The sequence below is a fragment of the Zonotrichia leucophrys genome, chromosome 2 (assembly GCF_028769735.1).
Source record: "Zonotrichia leucophrys gambelii isolate GWCS_2022_RI chromosome 2, RI_Zleu_2.0, whole genome shotgun sequence".
NCBI lineage: Eukaryota > Metazoa > Chordata > Aves > Passeriformes > Passerellidae > Zonotrichia > Zonotrichia leucophrys.
The window spans coordinates 145,256,679-145,282,092 of record NC_088171.1 but is presented as its reverse complement, the minus strand read 5'-3'; the positions used below and the strand labels follow the sequence as shown (position 1 = coordinate 145,282,092).

The 25,414-nt window shown below is 40.2% G+C and overlaps 2 protein-coding genes across 3 annotated transcripts in view; one reads left to right on the top strand and one right to left on the bottom strand.

The window, feature by feature from the left end:
* TG (thyroglobulin) overlaps positions 1–25,414 on the bottom strand; it is a 149,326-nt gene that overhangs the window by 36,941 nt on the left and 86,971 nt on the right. The window lies entirely within an intron of this gene.
* On the top strand, positions 1,502–23,842 carry SLA (Src like adaptor). 2 transcript variants are annotated; one of them, XM_064703626.1, is made up of 8 exons: positions 1,502–1,832; positions 7,061–7,154; positions 13,094–13,193; positions 16,458–16,544; positions 17,920–18,023; positions 19,583–19,714; positions 21,606–21,738; positions 22,677–23,842. In XM_064703626.1, exons 2-8 carry the CDS (start codon positions 7,094–7,096, stop codon positions 22,894–22,896), a joined length of 837 nt encoding a protein of 278 aa, XP_064559696.1. In that variant the 5' UTR covers positions 1,502–1,832; positions 7,061–7,093; the 3' UTR covers positions 22,897–23,842. The 2 variants fall into 2 exon arrangements, with proteins under 2 accessions (XP_064559696.1, XP_064559697.1); XM_064703627.1 differs by lacking the exon at positions 7,061–7,154 and having other exon boundaries at positions 1,739–1,832; positions 22,677–23,019.

Genomic DNA, 25,414 nt, shown 5'->3' with positions numbered 1-25,414 from the left:
GAGTGCCTATGTCAGGTTAGTGACTTGAATAACAGGATATGAATATTTCTAAGATGACATACAAAGTCCTACTTAATTCATACAAGCACTTTCTTCCATTTTGTCGTAAACACTAATTATCAATTATCCTATTTGACACAAGGTATTAGCTAAATGCACAGAAAGGGTAAATCAGCTCTCATACTTGCACAGGAGCAGCCAGCCACCAACAACAGGCAGAAATGACAGGGAAATGGAGAATTCTATCTACCACCCTCCACTGCAAACTCATCTGTTCCTCTACAAGCACAATACGAACAGTGTCTGAGATTTACTGTGTTTCCAGCAGATCATGTTTTATCAAACAAGTCCAACCTCTCTTTAAGTGTGACCAATCTCTCTTACTAAGTCCAAAACCTGTCCCATTCCCAAGTGCATCTTAGGATAACTTTATTTCTTGTAAAGGCTCAAAGACTGTCAGAGACAGCCTAAGGCTCAGGATTGAGAGGATTGGGAAAAGGCTCTGCCTTTGCCCGTTCCCACCTGCAGACATCCCCTAACCCATGATATTTCAGTAGTTCCAGAGACACTTCATCCATACAGTGAATGCCATTAATGGACATGCATGTCCAATCCTTATGATTTGAAGTAAGCAAGAAGGTCCTAAACAATACAATAAAACTGGCCAGAGTAACCATGGAGCTGTGCTTTAGACTGATTAGCTTATCAAGTTCCCTTGTGCTTTCCTGACCCTTCAAACTGACGACTGCTATTACAGCCCATCAAAGAGAAAGAATATTCTCCTGAAATTACCAAGTTTTTGCACAGCTTTGGGGATTTGATCAGTGTCTCCTGGTTTCAATAACAGTTACACAACAGCTTCCACATAAGCACCTACTTGGAGCTGCTCTGGTGCAAAGTGGGAAATCTGCTAGGGCTTGCTGGGTTATTTTGTTTCCTTTAGGTTTGTCAACAATTTTTTTAACATTTTCCTGTATTATGTTAGGGAGTTTTTCAGATCCCATCTTGGCTATAAGAGCAAAGGGCAAACCTTAAAAAATCCTTTTGACTTCTATATTCATACCTACAGTACAACACTCTTCGGTGCCTTTAGTCAGGTTATTCAACAGGCCAGTATCTTGGTTCCTCCATCTCAGACACTGAGATGAGGAAGGTCCTGAAGCTTCTGCACTTTTTACTGCTGATGTGAAAATGGGCTTCACATACTGGTTTTCAATCCATATTTCTTCATTGCTGATCTTAAGCTTCAATTATTTGCAGACAGAGGTATTTGGTGTACAGAGTGAAGCATAAAGCAAAGGCTGCATTCCTATTCAGACTCAATAAGAGAGAAAAAATGTTTTGTGCCTCTTCCTGCCTGTCAGAAAAAAAATAGTAAAACTGCATAAAAGAAAACAGTTGGGAAATGAGCATTACTGGATAAATAAATTCAGAAGAAGAAGAAAAGAAAATAAACCCTTTTTGTGTAAGTAATGCAAACTGGGCTTTTCCCCTCATTTTTTATATCTGCTGAAACCAGCCCTGATGCAATACATTGAAAACCTCCCTGTTTTTCTCAGCCCATAGATAAAATGTGCCTTCAGTAGTGACTTGCAACAGGAACCTCATCTGTTGCAAACACTTTGAGCCTTCCTTATTTCTCAGAGAGGAAGTATGTGGCCTGTTTGGCAAATGCTGCTCTACATGACAGCGTGAACTTCACAACACTCTCATTCGACCGGCTGCTCCTCCACTTGATCAGCTAAACCTTGCTGGCAGCCTGAGAGCAGTGCTATGACTACGGCTTTTCTCAGGAACACTGCAACCTGGAATGCCATGCCCAGCATTTAAAGGTAATCACTGCTGTGATATATTTTACATTAGCTGCGTACAAGACCAAATGTTTCCATTTTATTTATATACAAGGGTGTTCTATTTCATTAACAATGACAGGATTCAGACCGGGGATTTCAAGTACCACCAAAGGCAGAAATAGAAGAGTCTGCCTTGATTCTTTTCATAAGGAATGGTACTAAAGATAGACGGGACAAGGAGTATTTCTACTGAAACCTAAGAGTAAGACAGATGCTCAAAACCTTATGCTAAAGCAAACTGCATTTCACTGTAACCAAAATATGAGCCCACAGATTAGTGGGCTTTTTATTCAAAGCATTAGAAGTGTGGATAGTGTGGTATTTCTGTGTTGTTTCATGTTTGCATGTGTCTCTGAATTACTTTGATGAGAGTATTATGTTATTCTTTCTAAGTGCAAAGGTACAACTGCCTCAAAGCTGGAAGGATGTTCATTTTGATTAATGATCAATTAAGGGAAATACACCAAAAAATTTATACAGTTTCTGAAATCTAAGTTGTTTTGCTTTTTCTTTTCACACATGAAAAATAACAGGATGCCAGTGCTTTCATTTTCAAGCTAAATGAGATTCAGACATTACCTGTGAACTTTATTGAGAATTAAATTTTAAGACCTTAGCAATATAGATGTGAATATCAGGAAAGGAAAATAAAATACGGTATAGCATCTCAGGAATGATAAATGTTCTAATTTTACTAGTCTATGGTATTCCTCATAGGAGGTTTTTATTCATGTGCTTATCTTGCCTTTTTATTCCTCTTATTACTTCCATTTCTTTATATTAACTAATTCTCAATAATATTAAATATAACTTTTTCAAAGTTCTCACCAAGGAGCATAATTTCACATGTTCCATGCTATTTAACTGCTGCAGAAGCATATTTTCTCAGAGAACAAATTCTGCAAGAGGAAGTTATTGCTACATGTGCTGCACACAGGAACGGAAGGGGAAAATTGTACCACAGGTTTGGGGTCACACGATGTAGGTCAGTGGGATTCCAGTCTTGACAGGTGAAGAATTCATATCTGCTGAGAGTTCTGATAAATAGGGCACAGACCAGGTCTGAGACTGCAGATATTTCCTCACATTCCTTTTGCCAGCAAAGGTCCCTAAGCCCAAACAGCTGTGTGTGCCATCAGCCCTGTGACCACCCTTCCCTGACAGGATGTGCACAAGTGGAAAGGGGAGAGGAGGAAGGGCCAGTGCTTGGAACACTGCAAATGTGATCTTAACAGTTAAAACCAAATTTTCATGCAAGCCCAAGGAGGTGGCTGCTGAGGGCTGCTGATAGATTTTGGTTCCCAGCAGCCCAGCGGGCTTGGGGTAGGAAAGACACAGTGAGTTTAGAGTCTAGCATTTCTCTTTAGTTCTTCCTACATCACCCTCAGTGAATTATTTCCTTTGGATCTGGCATAATTATCTGCTCCTGTGAAGGAAGGATGGCACCTCTACTTGTACCCCAAACTCTGTCATCAAGTTTAGATATAAGGAACAAAGTTTTTACAATGAGGACGGAGAAACGCAGGTTGCCCAGAGTGGTGTTGGATGCCCCATCCTTGTAAACATTCAAAGCTAGGTTGGACAGGGCTCTGAGCAACCTGATCTAGTTGCAAATGTCCATGGAGAGAGAGCTGGACTAGGTGGCCTTTAAATCTCCCTTCCAACCCAAATTATTCTATGATTCAATAAGGTCAAGTGAGATGCAATGGCTGTAGCAAATTTGCTATTTCAGAAGATTATAATCTATAAAACTGTCACTGTTCTTCTATCGATTTCAATGAAAAGAACTGGTTCATGACATTTTTAAAGCTTCCATTAAGTCTAGTTTTGCAGAGTGTCTCAAAATTTCAGAAAACCACAAAAGAATTTATCATGCAGCGATGGAATGGATTTGTAATGTGCAGACAATAACTCAATATAAGCACAAGCTACTTAAGCCACCAAGTTCTATCCCTTACTTGAGATCAAAGCCCACCATTGTTTTAGAAATGTGGCTAATTTGTACATTCTTACTCCAGAAACTGTGATACTACTTTGAACATTCTTACTCTAGTGACATGCCATTGCTAGCAAACAAGTAGAAACAATTTTTGCCTCCCTATTTCAAACAAAACTTCCATGTCCCATTTTCAATATCTGAACATTGAGTCATACCTCAGAACATTCACTCCGCCACCTTTGACTGGACTATGGGAACCTTTACTCTGTCCATACACATAATGACAAATAGCATTAGTAGTAAACTCTAGTCTGATGTCTCATTTTCCTTTTAGTCACTTTGGCTAAGTGAATTAACAGCAAGAGTCAGAGCTTTTAATTTTTTTATTTTCACTGAGCACTCCTGCTTTGAAACTGAGAGCATCTTGAACTCTCTGTCCCTTTGAGGACTTTATGCTACCATGGTACCATACAGTAAGAGAGCACGGAAAATGCAATGAGAAATGGAAAAGCGACATGAGAATGATGGCAAAGCCCGAGACGTCACTGCTCCTCACTGCACTGAAAGCACTTTATAACCTTTGCATTTTCCACAAGCCAGATTATTCCTCATTTAAGGCAGCAGCAGGGAGCTGCACATAGTGCTCTGATGACCAGAGGTCCTTTGAGAACAATGCCTGATATGGCAGAAGGGAATCAGGCTGTGCTCTGCAAAAATACAAAGTAGGAACTTCCCTGTTGTCCAGTATTTAATGCCTCAGTGGTTTAACTGCAAATGATATATAAGAAACCCTGCAGAAACACTTCAGGTATTTCTAAAACAGCATTTAGAGTTTAGATCCTTAAACACCATCTAGAAAAATATAAGTGCCTTGGTGAAATGTGCCATGCTTTTAGAAAGATTGAAAGCCTGAAATAAAATTTTCAGAAGTTTTTCCACCACACAGAAATACTACATATCTCTTTCCAAAAAGATTCAGGCATACCTGAAATTAGGAGGACGAAAAAGGTCACTGGTCACAAGGCTGACACTTGTAGAATGACTTGCTCTCCAAGCCTCAAATAACAAAACCCAGCATAAAATGGCACTTAAAGGTAGGACTTTTTTTTCCCCCACACACTTTTGGGACACAAAATTCAAGCAATTCTCATCTAAATATCAATTGCACGTGTCAAAATTATAGATGGACATAAGATATTTATGCTGTCATTCTTGCCATCTACCTGGAATTGTCAACATTTTCGATAACTGCAGCTTAGATTCTATACGCTGAGCAAGATTTGAGCCCCTCTTCCAAATTACTGCAAAAATGCATCTACCAGAGCACAGAGCTCAGCAGAGTTAATCAGCCCAGGTATTTATCTCACTCTCTTGGCTGACATTTTCAGCCCTGTTGAGCTCTCTATTGCTGTGCCCAGGAAATTTTTCTGGCTGATTTGAAGATGAGCCATGAACATCTATAATATCTGTAGTCAAAATACTGGCTGCACTACTCCTATGGGTTTACCTCTTGTTCTTTATGGGATACAAGTAAGAAAAATGTTCAACAACTTAAAATTGGGTCTTGCAGAAAAATACCCATAATTAGATTAGAAAATTATGATCTTGAAAGCAGACATTGCCTGACAAAGTGAATTCTGGTTTCAGGTTTAGAAATTTAGGTCCATTTACATGAAGAAAGATTTTTTGTTTTGCTTTCTATAAAGAGACCTATTTTTAAAATGTGAATATGCAAGTAGTTTATTTAAATTTAAGGGCGCTGTTTTATTCAGCTTCTAGACTTCTCCTATCAGGCAACACATTTTTGTTCTTGTGAAAGTAGGTTTCAGATGCTTGTCAGAAAGACACTGGCACAGCTGCACCCTCCAGATGTGCCACGAGCCAGTTCTGAGTGCATAAAGCAAAGGGGTAATGTTCCATTTGGCCAGTGTAATAGAGAATTCTAGCAAAGAGCCTTTGGGAACAGCACTAAGAAGCTTGGAAAGCAGATGAGGTGGAGTCAAACTGTGCACTACCATCTGTTCTAGCACTGAACTCCTTGCATTTGGTAAGGGATGAATTTTCTTTCCTTTGAATGGCATTTTATATTGTAGGATAAAATTCTGTCTTCCTAAACTGTCTCTAAGATGTTAAAAATTTACTCTATTAATCAACATACTGAAATTCTGACAATCTTATTTTGAAATACAATTAGCAATAAAGTCTTGCTGATGTCCGGGGTTCTACTTCTCAGGTCGGACATCTCTCTGCCTGACTGACCCTCATCAGGCTCTAGCATGTGTAAGTGAGGAGCAGCACACCAAATTCAGTAATCATCTTTGAAATATTCAAGCTAGAAAAGGCCACAAGATGTAAAATACTCATACAATGCTGCTAGAGCTCCTGTTATCATTTTCACAGGGCAATGGATGGAAATACATTCTTAAAAAATAATTACCCATCAGCTGGTGGTATTTTTTCTTTAATGAACAGCTTTTAAATACATATAGCTTTTTGCCTTCTGCCTCTGAAAATATACCATAGCATGATACACCTTCCACATTCAAAATATTTATCTCTCTGTACTCTGTCAGAGAGAATTAGAATGGCTGCAGCAAAACTATGAGAAAGAACTGCTCTTCTCACACTATTTAGTACCACAGTTGTCTGATACTGGCTCTTGTATATCCACCAAAACTTTTTAATACAGGTATCTGAAGAATTTTCACTGGCTGGCTTTATGCAGGAGGACTGATTTGAAATCAAGCATTTTTTTAGGCAAGGTGTTACTTTAAAAAAAATTGCCCACATTTGCTGAGGGCACAATTGCGTCAGAAAAAAGCCCAAACGTACCAAACTGTGTTCTTTGTGTTCAGTAGTAAACCAGAAAAATATACACACAGTGCTGAAAACCAGGGACATCAGTCTAAGTAGATCTTTGTAGCCTCAGAACCCCAAATGCTGAAAAAACATTTTGTATATGAAATGCCCATATGGGCACAGCTCTGCTGCTACTTCCTATTGTGCTGAGGTACTGGTAATGGAAACTTTTACTACATCATGTTCTTCTGAGCAACTTCCCTAGCTGCGGTTTTCTGCTATTCCCCTGATAAAAGCACCAAAGTGGTGAGAGTTTAGCAAGTATGTAAAACTCTTGCATGAATTTGACACCAGAGTTCTCAAAAGCAAAACTGTATGAAATTGGAGACGCCCAAACGAGGTCATTTCTCATCTGCTGGCACAGCAGGTGTTATTGTGATGTTAAATTTCAATGTCTACTTTGATTTAGTTCCGAAGAACTCTGACGGAATTAGCAAGCACAATGGGAAACACTGTGAAAGCTCCAAGAGCATCTGAGGAAACAAACACGCTGAGCCAAACGGGTAAGAGCTCATTTCACTCATTTCACTCATTTCATTCCTTCAGGAGAAAGAGCCGCTCGCGGTATGCGACAGACTCAGCCATGTGTCGCTCCTCAGCCGCCTGACAGGAGCAGGCGAGTGCATGGCTGCTGTGGCAGAAGGAGGGCATCCACCAAACACTGATTATATTTAGCTATGTTTTAGCTCATTTTCCAAGAAGCACTTTAATTAAAAACCCCAAATGTTAAACGTATTATTTGCTGGTGCTCCTTGAAAGATGTTCCTTCCAAATCAGAAAGCACCGAAACACCACTTCAGAAACCAGGAATGCTGTGTTTTGACATAACTGCGCGTGATATTTTATATAAATTTATCCTTGAAATTTGGCATTCCTTCATTTAAGGTTAAAAGCTTTAATGATGTATTGCATTGAACCTTATGTCCATCCACTGTCAGATAATTGCATTAGAAGTAGCACACAGCCAACCTGTCACCAGATTTATCCATAAAGGCTAGAGAGGAATACAAGTTTCACAGAGCAAGCTGCCAAAGGAGAATATAACACATCTGACCTCTGCATCCACATGTGAATAAATCAGGTTGCAAATCCCTCCCTGCCACCTCTGTAGGCTGGTAGAGGTCATGCACTGGAGGGGGAAAGGAAGAGGGATTTGGTGATCAGCTACTACAAACTGTGAGTGAGTGGGTGGAGAGCCAGTAGTGCCTCAGCCCTCCTGGTGCACTAATACAGGCAGCTGGCACTAGAGCTGCAAGAAATCACTCCCCATAGCTGAAGAGGAGAAAGCAGTTTTGTTTTTTTTCCTTTGTGTTTGGGGTGGGCTTTTTAAGTAGGTTTATTTGTTTGTTTGTTTGTGCTTTGTTGTGTTGTGATTTTGGGTTTTTTCCATCAAAGATTTTCCGATTGGGCTGCTCATTATTATAAGGATAGGGAATCAGCCTGGTTTGATTTTTGCTGCAAGGAAACCCAGCCCTGCTCTTAGTATGGTTATGAACTCACCGAGATGTGCAGCCTTGCAGCCCTAGATCCTAACATAGAACATAGCAGAGACCAAAAACTACTCAGCAAATTGCTAATTTTTTTAATGTTTTTGGTTTGTTTTTTTTTTTGTGAAGAAAAGTGCCTTATGCTGATATTCCCAACAACTGTTGACACAAATACCACAAATGAACACCAAAACAGAGACATGCACTCACTCAAAGCAGGACCTTGGTGATGAGCAGGCCATAGCTGTGACCAAGTTTGTCCTAGCCCTGCATGTGCTAAAAGTCAGGATTTAGCAGGGCTAAAAACAACTGCAACCCTTTCTATGATGGAAATATAACATATCCCTAAAACACACCTCTGCAAACATTGATAGCACAGTGGTTACAATGGGGAAATATCTATTTAGGAATTCAGGACTCAGTCTACTGGAACTTTCCTACACATCTAGCACATCTAGAAAGGGGTTGTTAGTCCTGCCTGACCACCTGTTGCCACCTGGGGAGAGAACAAATCTCCTGTAGTTGCAGTGGCATCTGACAAGGCTGGAGGGATGTTTCAGACACTCTCACAGTTAAAATCGCACCAGACACCCATGTTTAATCATCCAAAGGCAGGGGGGGTGTCACAAAAAAGATCAGTGATGGAACACCTCTCCTATGAGAAAAGGTTGAGAGAGTTGGGGTTATTTAGCCTGGAGAAGAGAAAGCTTCAGGAGATCTTGTTGCACTTCTCAACGTTTAAAGAGGGCTTATAAGAAAGATGGGGATGCACTTTTCAGTAGGGCTTACTGTGATACAACAAAGGATAATGGTTTTAAGCTAAGATAGGATAGATTTAGACTAGAGATAAGGAAAAAAAATTATTATAATAGGTGTGGTGCAATACTAGACCAGGTTGCCCACAACGGTTGTAGACGCCCCATCTCCAGGAACTTTCAAGGTCAGGATGGTTGGAGCTCTGAGCAACTTGATCCAGTTGAAGATGTCCCCACTCACTTCAGAGGGTTGGGCTAGATGACCTTTAAAGGTCCCTTCCAACTCAAACTACTCCATGACTCTAGGATTTATCAGCCTGAATAGCTCTTTGGATCCATCCATCTCTTAGTCTGGATCAAACCAGTATCTTTCATAATGGCTTAGATGTTGCTAATGAAACTTGGGAATACAAACATCAGTACTGTCATCCAAATTCAATGAAAAAATGAACCTGGTACCAAAGTGTGTGTTGGGGTTCATCCAGTGGGTTTGTATCTGTTTGCTTGCCTGAGCAGATCAAACTCCAAATCATATCACAAACCAAAGATTTCCACCAGGCCAGGAACAGACTTCATTTAGCTGAGGTGAAGGATCCAATCCATAGACTTTCAATAGTTGAAAAAGTTGTTAGGAGAAGTAGGTTTGTCACTGGCTCATTTCAGGGAGACTGAATAAAATGAAGGACTGAAACAGAAGGGAAAGAATGAAAGAGTTTCCAACAAAAAGGGGGAAGAAAATAGATAACTGCAGTCTGCAGACATGGTCTGCAGGGTTCACCAGACCCCTATGAGTCCCCTGTGCTCTGAAAGCAAAACCTTGTGCTTTCCTCAGCACCAGTGTGCCAGTCTTGGCCCTGAGAAAGGGAACAGTGTATAAGCTGCATTTCCCAAGCAGGATTTGGAACCCAAAAATAACTGCACCCCAAATGCTCACACACTGACAGGCATTCCTGACACAACCCAGGGACTGATGACAGAGTGAGCAGAGCAGCAAGGGGTCATCAAGGGTTGTGAGCCTCTCTCGGTCCTCCTTTGGGACCCTGAATCAAGGGTTAATTCTTTTGGGCTGCACCTGCACAAATCTCAGTTCCCAAGCTGGCTGGTTTAGATCTAGCTTGGGTACCAAAGTGTAACTCCGCAGCCACACCTTGTGGTGCTGCACGGTTTCCCAGATGAGTGCCCTCCTTCTCCCTCTCTGGTGCAGCCCTGCTATAAATCATAATATTTCTGCTGGCCAGTAAAGCTGGATGAGGCATGGAGCTGACCTCCAAAGAGTTCATTCCCACTCCAGACATGGACCATGTCAGTGCCCAGCACAGCAGATTTTTGAGGGCAATGACCTGGATCCCTGGATCTAGATGCTCTGCCTAAGCTCAAATAATGCTTCATTCTCCATTCCCAATGAATAATTTGAAGGATACAATATTCAGTCTCACACTATGCAAGACATGTGGGTGTGAAGACATCTAAAATTAGCATGTATTTCACATTCATTTCCTATTCCTAAAAAAATCACCCAGAATTAACACCTGATGCAGTGGAAACGATTGTGCTTCGATCTTTCCACTCTAACTTTTGGGTTGTTCCATTGCAGATGTAACCTCCACTTGCCCTGTGGAGGAGAGTTTGTGTTAGATAAACTCAGGCAAATCTTTTTTCTTTTACATCTTGAAAGTGTGGGGAGCTCATCAGATGAAATCTATTAGATCACTGTGAAATTTAGGAGTGGAGAAAGCATGTAATTTGTTTCGTTCCTGTTTCCAGGCTTTTGTGTTTGTAAGGAGCTGGCATGGGTTCTGTGAAATGCTGTACAGCGTGGTGGAGCATTTTGCATGACCAAAAAACCCAGTGAGGTTTGACTTTAATACCAATCAAAATGAAGAAAAGAAGGAGGGGGCTCACTCCTTTCCTTTCACTTTAATATAACTTTATGTAATTCAAGAGGTAACATTTGCATGGATGTGGAAAATAACACTCTGATATATTCCTTCCTATTCAGAACTAAAAATTACATGCAAAATTGAAACAAAAATTAATATAAATATGAAAGTGTAAGCAAAGTAAGACAGGTCTTGCTAGAGTAGACAAAAAATCACCTTCCCCACAGTGCATAATGAAATGCAAATGACAGTGCACAAGGAAGGGGAGCAGAAAAGCACTTGTTTTCCACTCTTTCACCATGGAAGCAGAATATTTTTAAATAAACAGCATAATTTTTTTAAAAAGCAATGCTAAAGGCATTAAGCTAAAAATAACTATATTCAATGTAGCATTACATGATGTTTTATAACCTATAATGAGAAATTAAGTGATGGAACTTTATCCTCATTTTGCTATTATGCTCATTTGCTATTTTTAAAATGCATCTTCTGGCCCATATTTCTTCTAGTAGTCCTGGATAAAGATTTTGTTTTGTCAAGAAAGACTCAGTGCCAATGCTTAGGTGTTATTAGCCTCAGGTACTAAGTAGCTTCAGAGACAGGAAGGTGCCATTTGATTTTCTGTGCAGAACAAGGCAGCCATCAAAGATTTAGCACAGAATTTCTTCAATAGGGTTGAACTAAGTGTATAACAAGTTATATTTGACTAATCACAGTGGTTGGCTGTACTGGACTAGTCCTGCTTAATTCAGTAACACTAATCAACTAAGAAAATCATGGTAATGTTGATATTAAACACGCTCTCAAAATAATCATAGAATGGTTTAGGTTGGAAGGGATCTTAAAGATCATCTAATACCACCCTCACTGCCATTAGCAGTGATGCCATCCACTAGATCAAGTTGCTCAGACCCCATCCAACCTGGCCTTGAACACTTCCAGGGATGGGGCATCCATAACTTCTCTGGGTAACCTGCTGAGTTTCTTTCCTTCATGTTTCTTTCAGCCTTTTACCATTATCTTTGTGAGTTGTTTCTAAGGCCCTGAGACACACAGCTAAAAACACAGAGCATTCATTCAGGTATTGCACCTAGCTTTCCCTCAAAAGCTGTCTTCCTTAAAGAGAACTTGGCAAAAAATCCGTATTAAATGAGAAAAAAACTAACAGGATACAGAAGTGTTTCTATCTCTCTAATTTCTTTCTGTCCTACCCTGAATTCACATCCATATTTGCACATGTTGGGCTGCACAGAGTGGGAAGAATGGAGATCAAACAACATCCGCAAATGTATTGCTAGATGGTACTCCTAAGGACCAGGGTGCTGAACCTGGTGGAGGTAGAGGGAAGCTCTGTCTCCCTGTGAGATCATGGAGGGTGCTGAGACGTGCAGAGGGGGAAACTGCTTCCAAGAGAAATGCAGACAGTGAATGGCACCATCCCTCTTGCCAGGACTTGTGACAAAGAGCTCAAAACACACTGACACATTTCTGAACCTCCCAGCTGTCAGCATTTACTGAGCACCACAGATTCCAGCAAGATGAGGAGCATTTCACATTTGATGATCCCAGTCTTGGGTATAGTGCTCTACCCCTCAGAAACCCAGAAAACTCAGCATGTCCTACACAGGGTGCAAGTCCCAGATTCATTGCAGCTGATGTAAAAGGTCTTCTCATCTCTTTGCTGACCTCAGCTCTGCAAATTGCCATTTTACAATGGTTCCATCTAAAACACTTCTGGGCCTGTTTTCTGTCACTGAAGCTCTTGCACATCTCCATGCAATGCTGAGAACAAAGTGTGCTGGCAGATCATTAAGCTCCTTTAAAAAGTTATGGAAATGGGCAATAATGGCTACACTTTCATTGACCCTGATCTAAACTACCTTTGAAAAGTATCAGTGGTATAAATTATGAAACAATTCAACATGCATCTTCCTTCTCTTAAATTTAATGATACAAAACTGTAGCTAGAGGCAATTAGAGACAGTGGCATTAATCAAACTGGGTTACTTCCTAATACTCTAAATAATTACTAATTTTTTAGTTTCAAGCTGAATATGTCCTTTAAATATGGTAATTGTTAGAAAAAGTGGTCTAAATTTAGTTGCTTACAATTAACCACATGACTTTTCATTTCTAGTATCTTCAAAGTCCTCTTATAAATCTATAGGTTCTTCTTTAGCTCCTTGTTTATTAATTGACATTCAGAGACTTTTTCCCCATTTGACCTACTACATAAAATCTATAACACTTAAAGAAAAATCCATTTATGTCTCAGAGCACTACCTTTGTTTTAAGTGACCTTTTATTTCTTCTTTCACAGGTCAGGAGAGTGACTTCCTTGCTGTTCTCTATGACTATCCTTCAGCAGACATAAGCCAACCTATATTTCATGTAGGGGAAAAGCTACGTGTGCTATCAGAGTAAGTTGATCAATTTATTTCTAAATTAGGTTTTATTACAACTGAAGCAAAGCTCTGTTTTTATGCACCTGGCCCAAACTGGATGCTATTCAGCAAAATGAACTGAGTTTAGAATTTTCAGGGCAGGATGCCCAGCCATAGTGTAAATTTCCATGTAGTTTAAGGATTTCAGATTACATATTGTCCTTTGATCTATACATTTATCTTAGGTTTCTCAAGCTGGATTCAGACTCTATTCTAAAATAAAACTCAGAACAATTTGCTTGGAAAAGCAATTATAAGAAAGTATTCCCCAAATGTAATGGAAAACAGAGTAAGAGCCAAAATAGTTTGAATCACATAGAAAATGAAAATCACCCTGAATTTATTTATGTCAAGTTTGTCTGTAATTTTCTCTCTCACCCTTCTTAACCTAACTACTCCATTATTATTAAGTCTTAGAATTTCATCCCTATTTGAGGCAAATGTAAAAAAAAATTTTAAAAAGGGGAGGGGGTGTTTTTCTGGTTTTAAATCAATTCTGCATTTTCTTAGTGAGGGAAAAAGGACAGATTTCTAAGTCAGTTCCACTCAAAAAATTTAGGAGCCCCAGAAGTACACAGGCTTTTGAGAACTAGTTCAGACTGACCATAACCTTAGTGCAGTATTGCCCGACACAAGAATGAGCATGTGTACAAAAAACAGAAGAAAGTAGTCCTGATGTTCCCCTAGACACAGCTTGTAGCAGCATACAGTGACGTCCTGGAAGTTACTCAGCCCCACAGCCACTACTTGCACTGCTAAAAATGAAATGAAAGGTTTCGTTTTTGCAGCTGGTCCAGCAGATGGATTCAATGGGAGACTAGACAATTAACAGCAGAGGAATCCTTGGAGGACTTCTAAAATAATTTTAAAAACTCTCAACCAGATAGTGAAATGGCTGGAGGAGAGAAATACTCAAGAGAAGCATCATGGATGGCTGATGAATTCTCAGACTCTTCTCCAGGCCACCATGACCTGCAGTGGCCTTTGTCAGCCACAAGACACAGGCTTAGAGGGTCTTTGGTCTGACCCAGAATGGCTGCACCTATGTTCTGCTAACACAGTGCTTTCTCTTCCTCCACCCAAGACTCAGACAATACCACCAGATAAATTTTCTGCTGATGGAGAGTTCCTCTAAACCAGGAGGATTCTCTCTGTCAGCTTCTAGTAGTATAAACCTTGCTGCAGTTTGCAGAACATACATGACATGGTACAACAACTTCTTTAGCTTGGAAATTCCAGCTCAAAGTCTCACTCTTAGGTTTCATCAGCTACAGGCCCTCACACACCGCAGGGCTGCCCATGCCCACATCAATGGGAACTATATGTGTGGCATATTATATGTACACATGTGCTGCAAAGTAAAATCTACTGCAGGAACAACTTCTAAAAGAATAGGCTTTGGCAGCAGAAGGTTTTGATATGTTTGTCTGTTGTGCAGTGAACAAGGGCTTCTCCTGATGGATAAATTACATCCAGAGCAAGCCTTGATGGGAACTTTCCTCTTATTTTGAATCACGAACTTGTTCACAGATAACAAGACAGTCCAAAGCTCTATGCAAATCACAGTGTCCTGATGAAGGACCTGCTCTCCCCTGCTGGGGTACATGCTGATGTCAGCCTCTTCCTCTTGCCTGAAGCCTCTTCCTGCTCATAAGCAGTAATTCTTTTTCCAAGATCATTCAAAGATCTAAAAGACAGTAAAAAAGGAGCTGTGACCAGAGCACAAGTGGTGAGGAGTCACCACAGAGGAGTCAGCACAAGCAGCAGCTTTTCAGTTGCTTTTATAACAGCAGCTTCTCAGCCTTCTACCAAAGTAATGATGTGTAGTGGCAATCAGCCCCAGCAATCCTGCCAGGAACAGGACATATGGCACCTCCATAGGAAATGCAATTCCTCATAGATATTTGTGACTGCTCTGGGTTGGCAGATTTATGTAAGCACCACTGGCACAGATTCTCACTCTCCACACTGGTCAGGCACCTTTCATTACCAGATGAACTGCATTTGGCTGGCAATAATCAAACCAAATGTCCTCCAAGACTGACCTCAATATACATAATTTCTGTAGCTCCTGCAGCAGGAGAGATGAGCTGCTTTGGGATTTTAAATCATCATAGGGATTTTTCAGGGTTAGTAATATTAAAGTTTGGGAGGAGAGAGATGACAGATCTCTCGGTTTTGGGTTTGGTTTTTTTTTTCATATTGCAATTCTTAGTTCTGTCTAGGAGAATTCTGGGGAAAAGGACTAAAATTCTTATAGATAAATTCATTTCATCCAGAAACCCAAACCCAAAACTTTCCCTTTTTCCTCAGCACAGACATTCTAGACCATGGTCCCAGAAGCTTTAACTCATGACATTTAACCTAAGTGATTTCAACTCAGCTGTTCTGACACACACTGGGATTCTGACCTGCAGGGTAGACATTATTTTGGGAGCATTTATATGAACATCCACAAAACCAGCATTTAAATAAGACACAGTTCCTTGGATTCAAACTCCTAAAGTGAAGGTGCAATGTACCCAAGAGTCATGAGGATCCTTGCACTAAAGAATTCTTGTACCAAGAATTTTCACAGGGATCCTTTGCAGCATCCCTGTGAAAATTCTTGGTCCCCTTTGTTTCTGAAGGGATTCAAGAGTAAAAGCCAGAATTCAGTATCACAGCAATAACTTAAGACATAGTGGGGGAAATAGATATGCCTGCAGCTTCAGCTACAAGGTCTATTTGATTGGAGTCTGATCTGCTGCTCATGGAAGACAAGGAAAAGAGCGAACCACAAAAAAAGGTTCAGTTGGACTCACAGCCTGTTTCCAAGCTGACAGGCTCAATTTCCCAGATCCTCTATCCTGGTGTTACAGGGCTGTTCAGACACAACACTCTCAGCTGTAAACTGAATATCTTGGACACCAGTACAAGTCTAGCTGTGGGAAGGCAGAGCACAGCATGGTTTAACCACTGAATATTTATCCTTCTCCTTTCAACTGCAGAAAAATATTTTATTACTTACGTAATTTAAATGGAACAAAGTAGCTCATTTCTGAGTCCACATTTAATTCTCAAGAAGGTTTAGAAATGGAACTCCTCTAAATGAAATCAAACAGGGCTCCTTTCTGAATACACAGTTTCAGAAGCACACACAAAATGTTGCAGGCTAATTTGTGTAACTTCACTAACTTCCACATGATGAGAAGCTCTGAAAATACATCTGAAAATATCCCTTCTCTTGCTTTCACACAGTGAAGGAGGCTGGTGGAGAGTCCATTCCCTTACAACAGGTCGAGAAAATTATATCCCAGGAAAATATGTAGCAAAGGTTTATCATGGGTAAGTAAATGCATTTCTATAGCCTTTAATCACATTTTTACATATCCTCCTCTGATTACTCTGAGTCATAGTCCAAATAGTGCCAATAATGACTTGGCAGGCAGAAATTTTATTTATTGACAGTCTAAAAGACATCTTTTGAAAACTGAGAACCTCAAATCCACTTATAAATTTAGACAAAGTGAAAAGGAAAATCCTTCTTTTAAATGCTGGAAAGAGGCAAAACCACCTCAAATCACATATAAGATATTTAATATGCATCTGTTGCATGGACTCATCTTTTACTTAAAGACATTGATGAAGAGAACCTATTTAGAATGGATTTTTAATATTTGCATAGAGTAAAATTTTAGCTAGGTTTGCTCATGGAAAACAGGCCAAAAAGAACAAATAGAAATGCTAATAAGTCATTCAAGAATGCAAACTTTCTCACTGGATGAGCTAAGGAAATTTCAGACATTTCTTGTTGCCATAGACACCACTCAGGGAAAAAAAAAAAGTAACAACAACAACAAAAAAAAAAAACAAAAAACCAAAAAAACATTAAAGCACGGACTTGAAAGCTTTCTGGCAAATTTTTTAATACCTGTTTAATTTTAAGGATATGAAGTGTTAATGCCACTGTAAAATATGCAAGTGTTTCAATTTTAATATGCTTTTACATATCTTGAAAAGGCAATGCTTTCCCAAAGGCAGGGCACAGATGTGGGGTAATGGAAGCCACTGTCGAACTTCAGTGACAACAGGCTGGATCAAACACATGAGAACAGCTTTAAAATATAATTCCATTCTATTCTATAAGTCTAGAAGAGCTGAGCAAGCCCAAGTGCATGGTGAGACACTGGCTGTGGCAAAACACAGCACTGCACCAAGTTATGGTGGAAATTTGTAGGACTAATTCCACTTTCCCTTATCCACAAAGCCCATTAAGTTAAATGGTTGGACTGTTCCCTAGAAGAAGCAAAATAATTGTAACTTATTTGGGGTTTATTTATGATACAATTTGGGTTTAACAAAAGTTGTTTAAATGAAAAAGAGAGATTTAACTAATGCCACAGATGTCATCAATATACCACATGAATCTGTACCCAGAAATACAGATCAAAGCAGCCCCAAAAGTTTTGTTTTCCCTAATAAGTCCAAATCTTATTACTCTTCTCTTAACCTCACAAAGGTTAATGGAACTCAAAACCAGCAAAATTTTCTCCATAAACTGGGGAAACATGCCTGAATATAGATGAGAGAATAACTATAGAAAGCCACAGTGTTATTTTTGCAGTCACTTTTCCTGGCTAATGCAGCACTTTCACAGCCACATGCTGCTCACTGTTTCACTGGTGTCCAAATTTCAGAATTTGTTTTTCCTGCTTCACAGCTGGTTATTTGAAGGGCTGGGAAGAGAAAAAGCAGAGGAACTTCTACAGCTGCCCAACACCAAGGTCGGCTCTTTCATGATCAGAGAAAGTGAAACTAGGAAAGGTGAGACAATACAGATATTTTCCCTCTTGATCACAGGCATTAACTGTTTTACAACTCTTTAATTCACTCCCTGTCCTGCTTCATATGGATCAGTCCAAAACCAGAAAAGGCATATAATGGGAAGGTGAAGGCACCCAGTGCAGTGTGCCAGCCTTTACCAGTCACCTACTGGAAACAGGGTTATTGATGGCCATGGAAAGTTCCACAGGAATCAGTACAAACAAGACTCAGTTGTTTAAACACAATTATTTACTTTGGTTGCATGCAAACCTGATGAGACAGTGGGACTTTCAATGAAGGAAAAGTCACAATTTTGCCTTTGTCCACAAAGGATTGATTCAAGAAGGTGTAAAATGCACACCAAGTACTAGAGGGTGGTGGATAAGGGTTTACTATATAAACGAGGGAGGTCTTTTATTTATTTTTAAAACTCACTGGCCTTCAATATTATTTTCTTTCTTTTGCTACATGGGAATTATATTGTACCAACTTTATACTTTTATTTTCTTCAATGGGGACATAGAAACAGAATCATAGAATGTCCTGACTTGGAAAGAACCTACAGGAATCACTGAGTTCTGCCCCTGACCCTGCAAAGGATCACTCCAAGAATCCCACCATGTGCCTAAGAGCATTGTCCAAGCCCTTCTTGCACTCTGTCAGGCTTGCTGCTGTGGCCACTGACCTGGGGAGACAGTTCCAGGGCTCAAAAACCCTCTGGGAGAAAAACCTTTTCCTGCTATTCAATCTAAACCTCCCCTGACACAACTTCAGGCCATTCCCTTGGTCCTGCCAGTGGTCACCAGAGACAAGAGATCAGGGTCTGCCCCTCTGCTGCCCCTGCTGAGGATGCTGAACACAATAAGCAATAAGGGCTCCCCTCAGTCTGTTCTTCTCCAGGCTGAACAAATCTCTCATGTGCAATGTGCTGTCTTCCTTTCTGAAGCACCAGAATGCATTTTAATATCATCATACTACAGATAAAAGGGAATAACATATCATCTCTTCTGACCTCTTGCATACCACAGGCCAATTACCTTCTTAACATCTATACTAAATTAAAATAAATTTAGGATTGGTATTTAGTCCTTGCCAATAAATGCTGCAGAGCAATTCTAAACAAAGAAACAGAAAAGCCAAAGTGGTCATCTCCTGCCATGATTGCATTACCAGGTCTCAGCTACTGTATTACTCAAAACTGTACATAGAAGAGTACCAGCCTGGGAGTCTGGTCTCCCAATTCAGTGGAGGGCAAACAACTCTGTGAAGTTCTATTTCCTTTATGCCATCTCAAAAGACCCCATGCAAGCAATAATAAAGGAAAAGAACACCAAAAAATTTGTTGAATTCAATTTGGTTGAAATTTAATTCAACCAAAATCTCAGGTCATGTTATATTTATGTATATCTACAAAGTATAATAAGAAATACAAGATGCTACTTAGGTTTTTTCAGCTATTTCTGAGATGTTCTGAGTAATGGCACCACAACTTACATCTATTCTGATACAGACACCCAAGCAGCCCTACTTTGGTGTAATTAGTTCTTCTCTCTCTCCAGGGTTGTATTCCTTGTCAGTGAGGCACAGGCAGGTGAAACATTACAGGATCTTCCGCCTCCCCAATAACTGGTATTACATCTCTCCACGACAAACCTTCCAGTGCCTTGAAGACCTTGTCAATCACTACTCAGGTAAAAATGAGTGTAGAAAAAACAAATTTTCCACTGGCAACTGTAAGACTATCTATCAAAGATCCAGAACAAGAAGTTTTGCTTATGTCCAAGACTTGCAAATATTGCCACAAAACAAGCAATGGAAAAAGTTTTGGTTTATACATTAACAGTATAACCGAAATCAATACAAGAACTCAGCTAAATAAGGCCAGATGGGCTCTGTCTGCATTGGTGTTTTGTAGGATATTGTATAGCCATGTCAACAACACTGTTTGAGCCAAACACCAGGGTCTAGGGGTTCCCTAAAGAACTTCCAAATGCAGTTTGGAGGTCAGCACAGGTCAGGGATGCACAGACCCTCTATGAGCACAGCTAAAGCCAAAGTGTGAGCATACAAAAATGTTCAGCTGTACAGAAGCCATGTACCTGTAGATCTGGGTTCCAGAGACAGATTGCAACTCCTGGCTGACTCTGTTTGCCAACATGAAGATGTCTGCCATTCATTTATTTGCCATTTAGGCAGGCAGATAGCTTCAGGGCATGCAACACCAGGTTTCTATTCATATTTCCCCAAAGAACCACTACGGCACACAATGTTATCTGCAGTAGAAAATTTTCAGAAACATTGTAAGCTTCTTCTCTATCACTTTAGCAGAAGTGCATGGCAGGAATTTATCAGTAAAGCTTATATCAAGAGGCTCAAGCTGTTAGCTCAATTGTAGAGTCAGTGCCACTGTTACTAACGTCAGTCCAGTGGATGACAGTTTTTCAATGACAGTTTTTCAATGACAGTTTTCCAGATTTATGGGAATTAACCAATATCAGAAAGGTGTCAGAAAGGTACCTTGACAAACAACACAGTTAAGTGGCTGCAGTTACTATGCATCATACTGAGAGTGTTCTAAAATGAGGAAGGAAATTGCAAAGAACAAATTGCCTAAAAGTTACAAGAGAACAATAGATTCCGTGCTTTAACAAGCAATGGGTACTCTGTAATTTTAAAAGTGTGAAGATTCCATTCCTAAGTATTTCACAGGTAAAAGATAAAGTATGATGGCCAAAGAGTACACTAAGGAGATTAGTGATCCACATTTAAAACAAGCAAATGAAACTTTCAAGTCCAATGACATAAAGATAGTAAGAATTTGGACAGTAGATACACGTGTATTTACATGTTAGCTAGTTGACACCTTTCACCATTTAGAAAGAAGGAAACAATTGAAGCCTAAAATCTGGGCTGGGGCAGAACCCAAAACTTGTAACAACTAACATTTTCACTTGGGTTATAGGTGTAAGAGGAGACATAGTTAGATTTAGGTCTCTCCTTCCCTCACCATTAGAAGATACAAAATCTCACTCTGAAATAAGACTCAGAGTTGTAGAATACCAGCATTTAGGCATCATGTTCTCTATTTGGGCAGAAGAATATCTGTGATGTTCCTAACGGAGCGAGAAGGTAGAGCACAGAAACACTGATTAAGGTAATCTGTGAACCCCAATTCCACAGTCGTGTTCCACAGAAGAGTAGGTGTGCACACAATCCAATCTGACCTTTTTTACACTCAGTTTGCATGGCTGAGACAATAGGAAGCAAAGCAGAACTCACTGAAGGCTCAGAAAAAGTGGGTTTATTTTCTATTGTCACAACATTCTTTCTAGTCTTTGAACAAGTGACATTGTCTTTCTGTGTCTCAGTTCTTCACTTGTACTGTATAAAATATGCCCAATGAAAAATTAAAAGGCAAACGTATGAGGAAAGGAAAAATTAAGCCTGTGTTGCTGTGTCCTTGCTGAGAACACACAACTTTTGACTGCTGCTGCTGAATCCAAAACTGTTTATTTGAGCATGCAACAGGGAAAGAAAACAGTAAGCAAAGATTAACTGTCTGTGTGTTCATTTTCTGTTCAGAAGTTGCTGATGGTCTCTGCTGTGTCCTTACAACACCCTGTCTCACCCAGTGCACTAACAACAACACCGAGATGAATCCAGTTCCTCCTGTGGTGATGAGGAATAAAAATTTCAACTGGAGAAACATTCACAGGTACCACATACAGCACAGGCTGCCAGAAACAACAGGGCTGCTCCCAGCCATGTGTATACTTGTGCTTGCAACACAGAACACATAGCTATTTATTTCCTTCTAAACGAAATTAAAAAAGCAGTTTTAAAGTTTGGACAATCTGACATCAAGCTAACCCATGAAAACTGAATGTGCAGCTCTCTAACTGATAATCTAGGTTTTAACTTTGAAAGAAGTATTGTTAGCATTCAATCATTTTTCCTATCCAGCTATCCATGTGTTCAGTCCCTTTGGGATTCCTGAGTCCTTTCACCACGGGGGAGGAGTGAGAGCTGGGCCACAAAGCCCAGTGACATCCACCACTGCTGATCCATCCCCACTGATGTACAGGGGCTCACAAGTGAGCCTGGCAGGCAGAAGTGGCTCCCCTCTCTTCCCACACCCAGGGAACAGCACAGGTGTAATGAACACATCGTCCAAGAATAAACCTTTCCTGTTGTGTCTCTCTTGACACACAGCCCAATTCATGAGATTTCTAATATCACAACTGCCACAAGAGAAAGTAGGTCAGGTTTCAGAAGCTGGGGAAACAGCCACCCTCAGAAACAAAAGCACCTTTTACTTTTGAAGGGTAAATTTCCCTTCGCTACTCTTCTTCACAAAACATTCATGTGCTTATGAAGGCAAGAAAATTTTGTGCAGTATTGAGGTCATTTTTCCTACAGATTAAGAAGAGAATATAGATGATACTTTCTTTTCAAGTGCCAAAACATATTTATATATTACTGTGGTAATGTTTTTTTGAGAAATGCTAAGCGACAGAAATGTTCAGTGATTTATGAGGCAGAAATATTTTTATACAACACAAATAACATTATTAGGTTTAACAACTGTTAATATTATCCCAAGAGGCTCAGTTCAAGTAGCTGAAATGGTAACAAAATTCTGTTCTTTTAAAGGCTGGAGGTGACTGAAGATACCAAGAGCACCCTGGCAGCAATAGATGACTCTTGCCTCAGCTATGGCCTGAGGGAAAGCATTGCTTCCTACCTCTCCCTAACTGAGGATGACAACGCTTCTTTTGCAAGTGCCAGAAAGAAGAAATCCCAATCTCTCATATACACAGGGAACAAACATAAGAGTGCCCTTCCCTTGCCACCTAGATACTATGACAACTAAATACAAGACAAACAGGAAAGAGCCACAGACTGACGAGTTAGGACAGAAACCAGAGCATCCTGTGGTCCTGCCATCCTTCAACAGCTGGGAAGTACAAACTGCTAAGCTGGTGACCAAACACCAGCAGTGCTTCTGCATTTCCTCTTCTGAAGACCTTCTCAAGGTGCTATCCCAGCCATGGCATATGCTGGGAATGTCCCCAGTGCACCAGAACTGGTTCACAAGCAGGATGAACTGATAGACTCAAAGTCAAAAGCCAAGTGATGCAGGCGACTCTTCAGCATTGTACAGAGGTGACTGCAGAGGGAAGAACTAACTGCAGCTCAAGAACTTAAATTAAGTCTGACTCTGGTGCCCTCCACAAGGCTGAAAACCTGCTTTTCAGAACCTATGTACACTGAAAAAAGGAGCATTTTTTCTTCTCAAGATAGACTTATCCATTGTCATTGAGAATGGATCAGAGAGACATCAATAACCCCAAGAAAGTATCTAACATCTGGCATCCAAGAAACACCTGATTATAGTGACTCCATACTTATCTTTTAGGAGAGAAAATTAAAATCACTGACTTTACAAGAAGCATTTAACTCACTTGCTGGCAATGGCCTGCAGTGTCATAAAATAGTCACAAAATTAAGAACAGGCTTAATTCACTGAGAAAAGCAGTTCCTACTTATACCTGAGATGGGAATTCAGGCATATCCAAACATGCAATTCAGCTGCTCATAGTAAAGCAGACAAACAGAGAACAAAGGGGGGTTTAATTGAAAAGTAAGATGTGATGATGTTGTGCCTAACTGCAAAGGTTGGCTTGCAAAGGTTGTGACCTTTTATGTGTACAGGGAGATATTTTAACTTTGACTTCTGAAGTCAGCCACATATTTATGTATAATATTTATATTAATAGCAGCTTTAAAAATTATTAAACTAAGTAACAAATCGGTAACAGTGGATATTAGAGATTTTTCTCATTTCTTGTCTGACAAGAGTTATGTCAAAGAGAAATTACACTTCCCATCAAATCAAGGATTAGAGGGTTTCCTAAATTTTTTTTTTTTTTTTTTACTGGTATGTACACTTTTCTAAGTCATAAAACAGTACATAGCATTTTCACAGAATTTACAGAATGACTGGGTTGGAAGAGACCTTCAAGAGCATCAAGTCCAACCCATGCCCCAACACCTCAACTAAACCATGGCACTGAGTGCCACATCCAGGGATGGTGACTCCACCACCTTCCTGGGCAGGCCATTCCAGTACTTTCCTTTGAATCTGCTTGTGATTGCTTTCTAAACCAAGCAATCACTCTTGTTTGAGTGTGTAAAATGTGGCAACCTAGGCTGTCAAGCTGAGATAGTTTCAATCCAATCATTTGCACTAGCAAGGATGGTTCAGAGATCAAAATATTTCAAATGTTTAAACATATTTCAGGACTTAAAGGACTAATATAATTTGGCTGGTAAACATTGAACTCCAAAAAGCAAAACACACTCAAGAACTCTAGGCATTTGTACAATCCAATTACTGTTACTGATAATCAATACATTATGGTGACTGCATTTTATCCATGAAATGTATATGGGGAGAATTTCAGATTTCTAAGTCCTGACTTGTATTTATTCATTAAAATAATATTCAGTAGTTACTTTGTGCTCCTTTTAGAAAATGGGAAACCTGGTGTGCAATCAGCCAGCCTTGCAATGCCAGTGCCAGAAGGTATCTTGGATGGAAGGTAACAAAAGAATCCCAGCGCCCACACAATTGGCAGCACTCAGACACACTCTGTGAGAAGGGGATAAAACATTCTGACATTGAGAGGTTCAACAATCCTGGACCAGTTTAGTGCGGAAAGGACCCCCAGACATTCTCTGCCCCACCAGGGTCACCTTGAGCCACTCGCCCAGGACCATGTCCAGTTGGCTTTGGAATACCTCCAGAGATGGAGACTCCTCAACCTCCCTGGGTGACCTATGCAGACACACTGTCATCCCCACAGTAATGACATGATAAAGTGACAAAAACTAATTAAATGTGCCATAGGAATGGCTGGATTTCACAAATGGTTATGGGAAAATTCTGTGAGGTCTGGCCATTTTTACAGTTAATTGGAAGGCATTTTGGGGACCTTTTGGGAAACACAAGCTTGCAAGGGATAACAGCCCACAGGTGATTTTATACAAATCTGACATTACCTATGAAATGGTATCATACAAAAAAGTAACCAAGAGAGGTGGTTGGTTTGTCTGAGAGGGAATGAGACTGGTAACGGGAGAGAAGAAGGAGATGGGAAAAGAGGGAAGAAAGGGGATCTAAAAAGTAGCTAATTACCAGTATCAGGGATATTTAGGGTCCATGTCAGAGAACTCTGCACCTGACTGCAGTAGAAGAGCAATAAACTTTCTCTTTGCACCACTGTCTGATCTGCTTCCATGGCCAGGAGGGACCTGGTATGTTCCCTTGCACTGGGTGGAAGAAGGTTGGAAGCTGCCCTTGGCACCCACCAGGAATGCCTGGAGAG

Excerpts from the sequence above, each read along its gene's own strand:
- SLA (XM_064703626.1), top strand. The coding sequence starts at position 7,094 with ATGGGAAACACTGTGAAAGCTCCAAGAGCATCTGAGGAAACAAACACG. Across the intron at positions 18,024-19,582 it reads AGAAAGTGAAACTAGGAAAG|GGTTGTATTCCTTGTCAGTG; the intron begins GTGAGACAATAC and ends CTCTCTCTCCAG. Across the intron at positions 19,715-21,605 it reads CCTTGTCAATCACTACTCAG|AAGTTGCTGATGGTCTCTGC; the intron begins GTAAAAATGAGT and ends TTTTCTGTTCAG.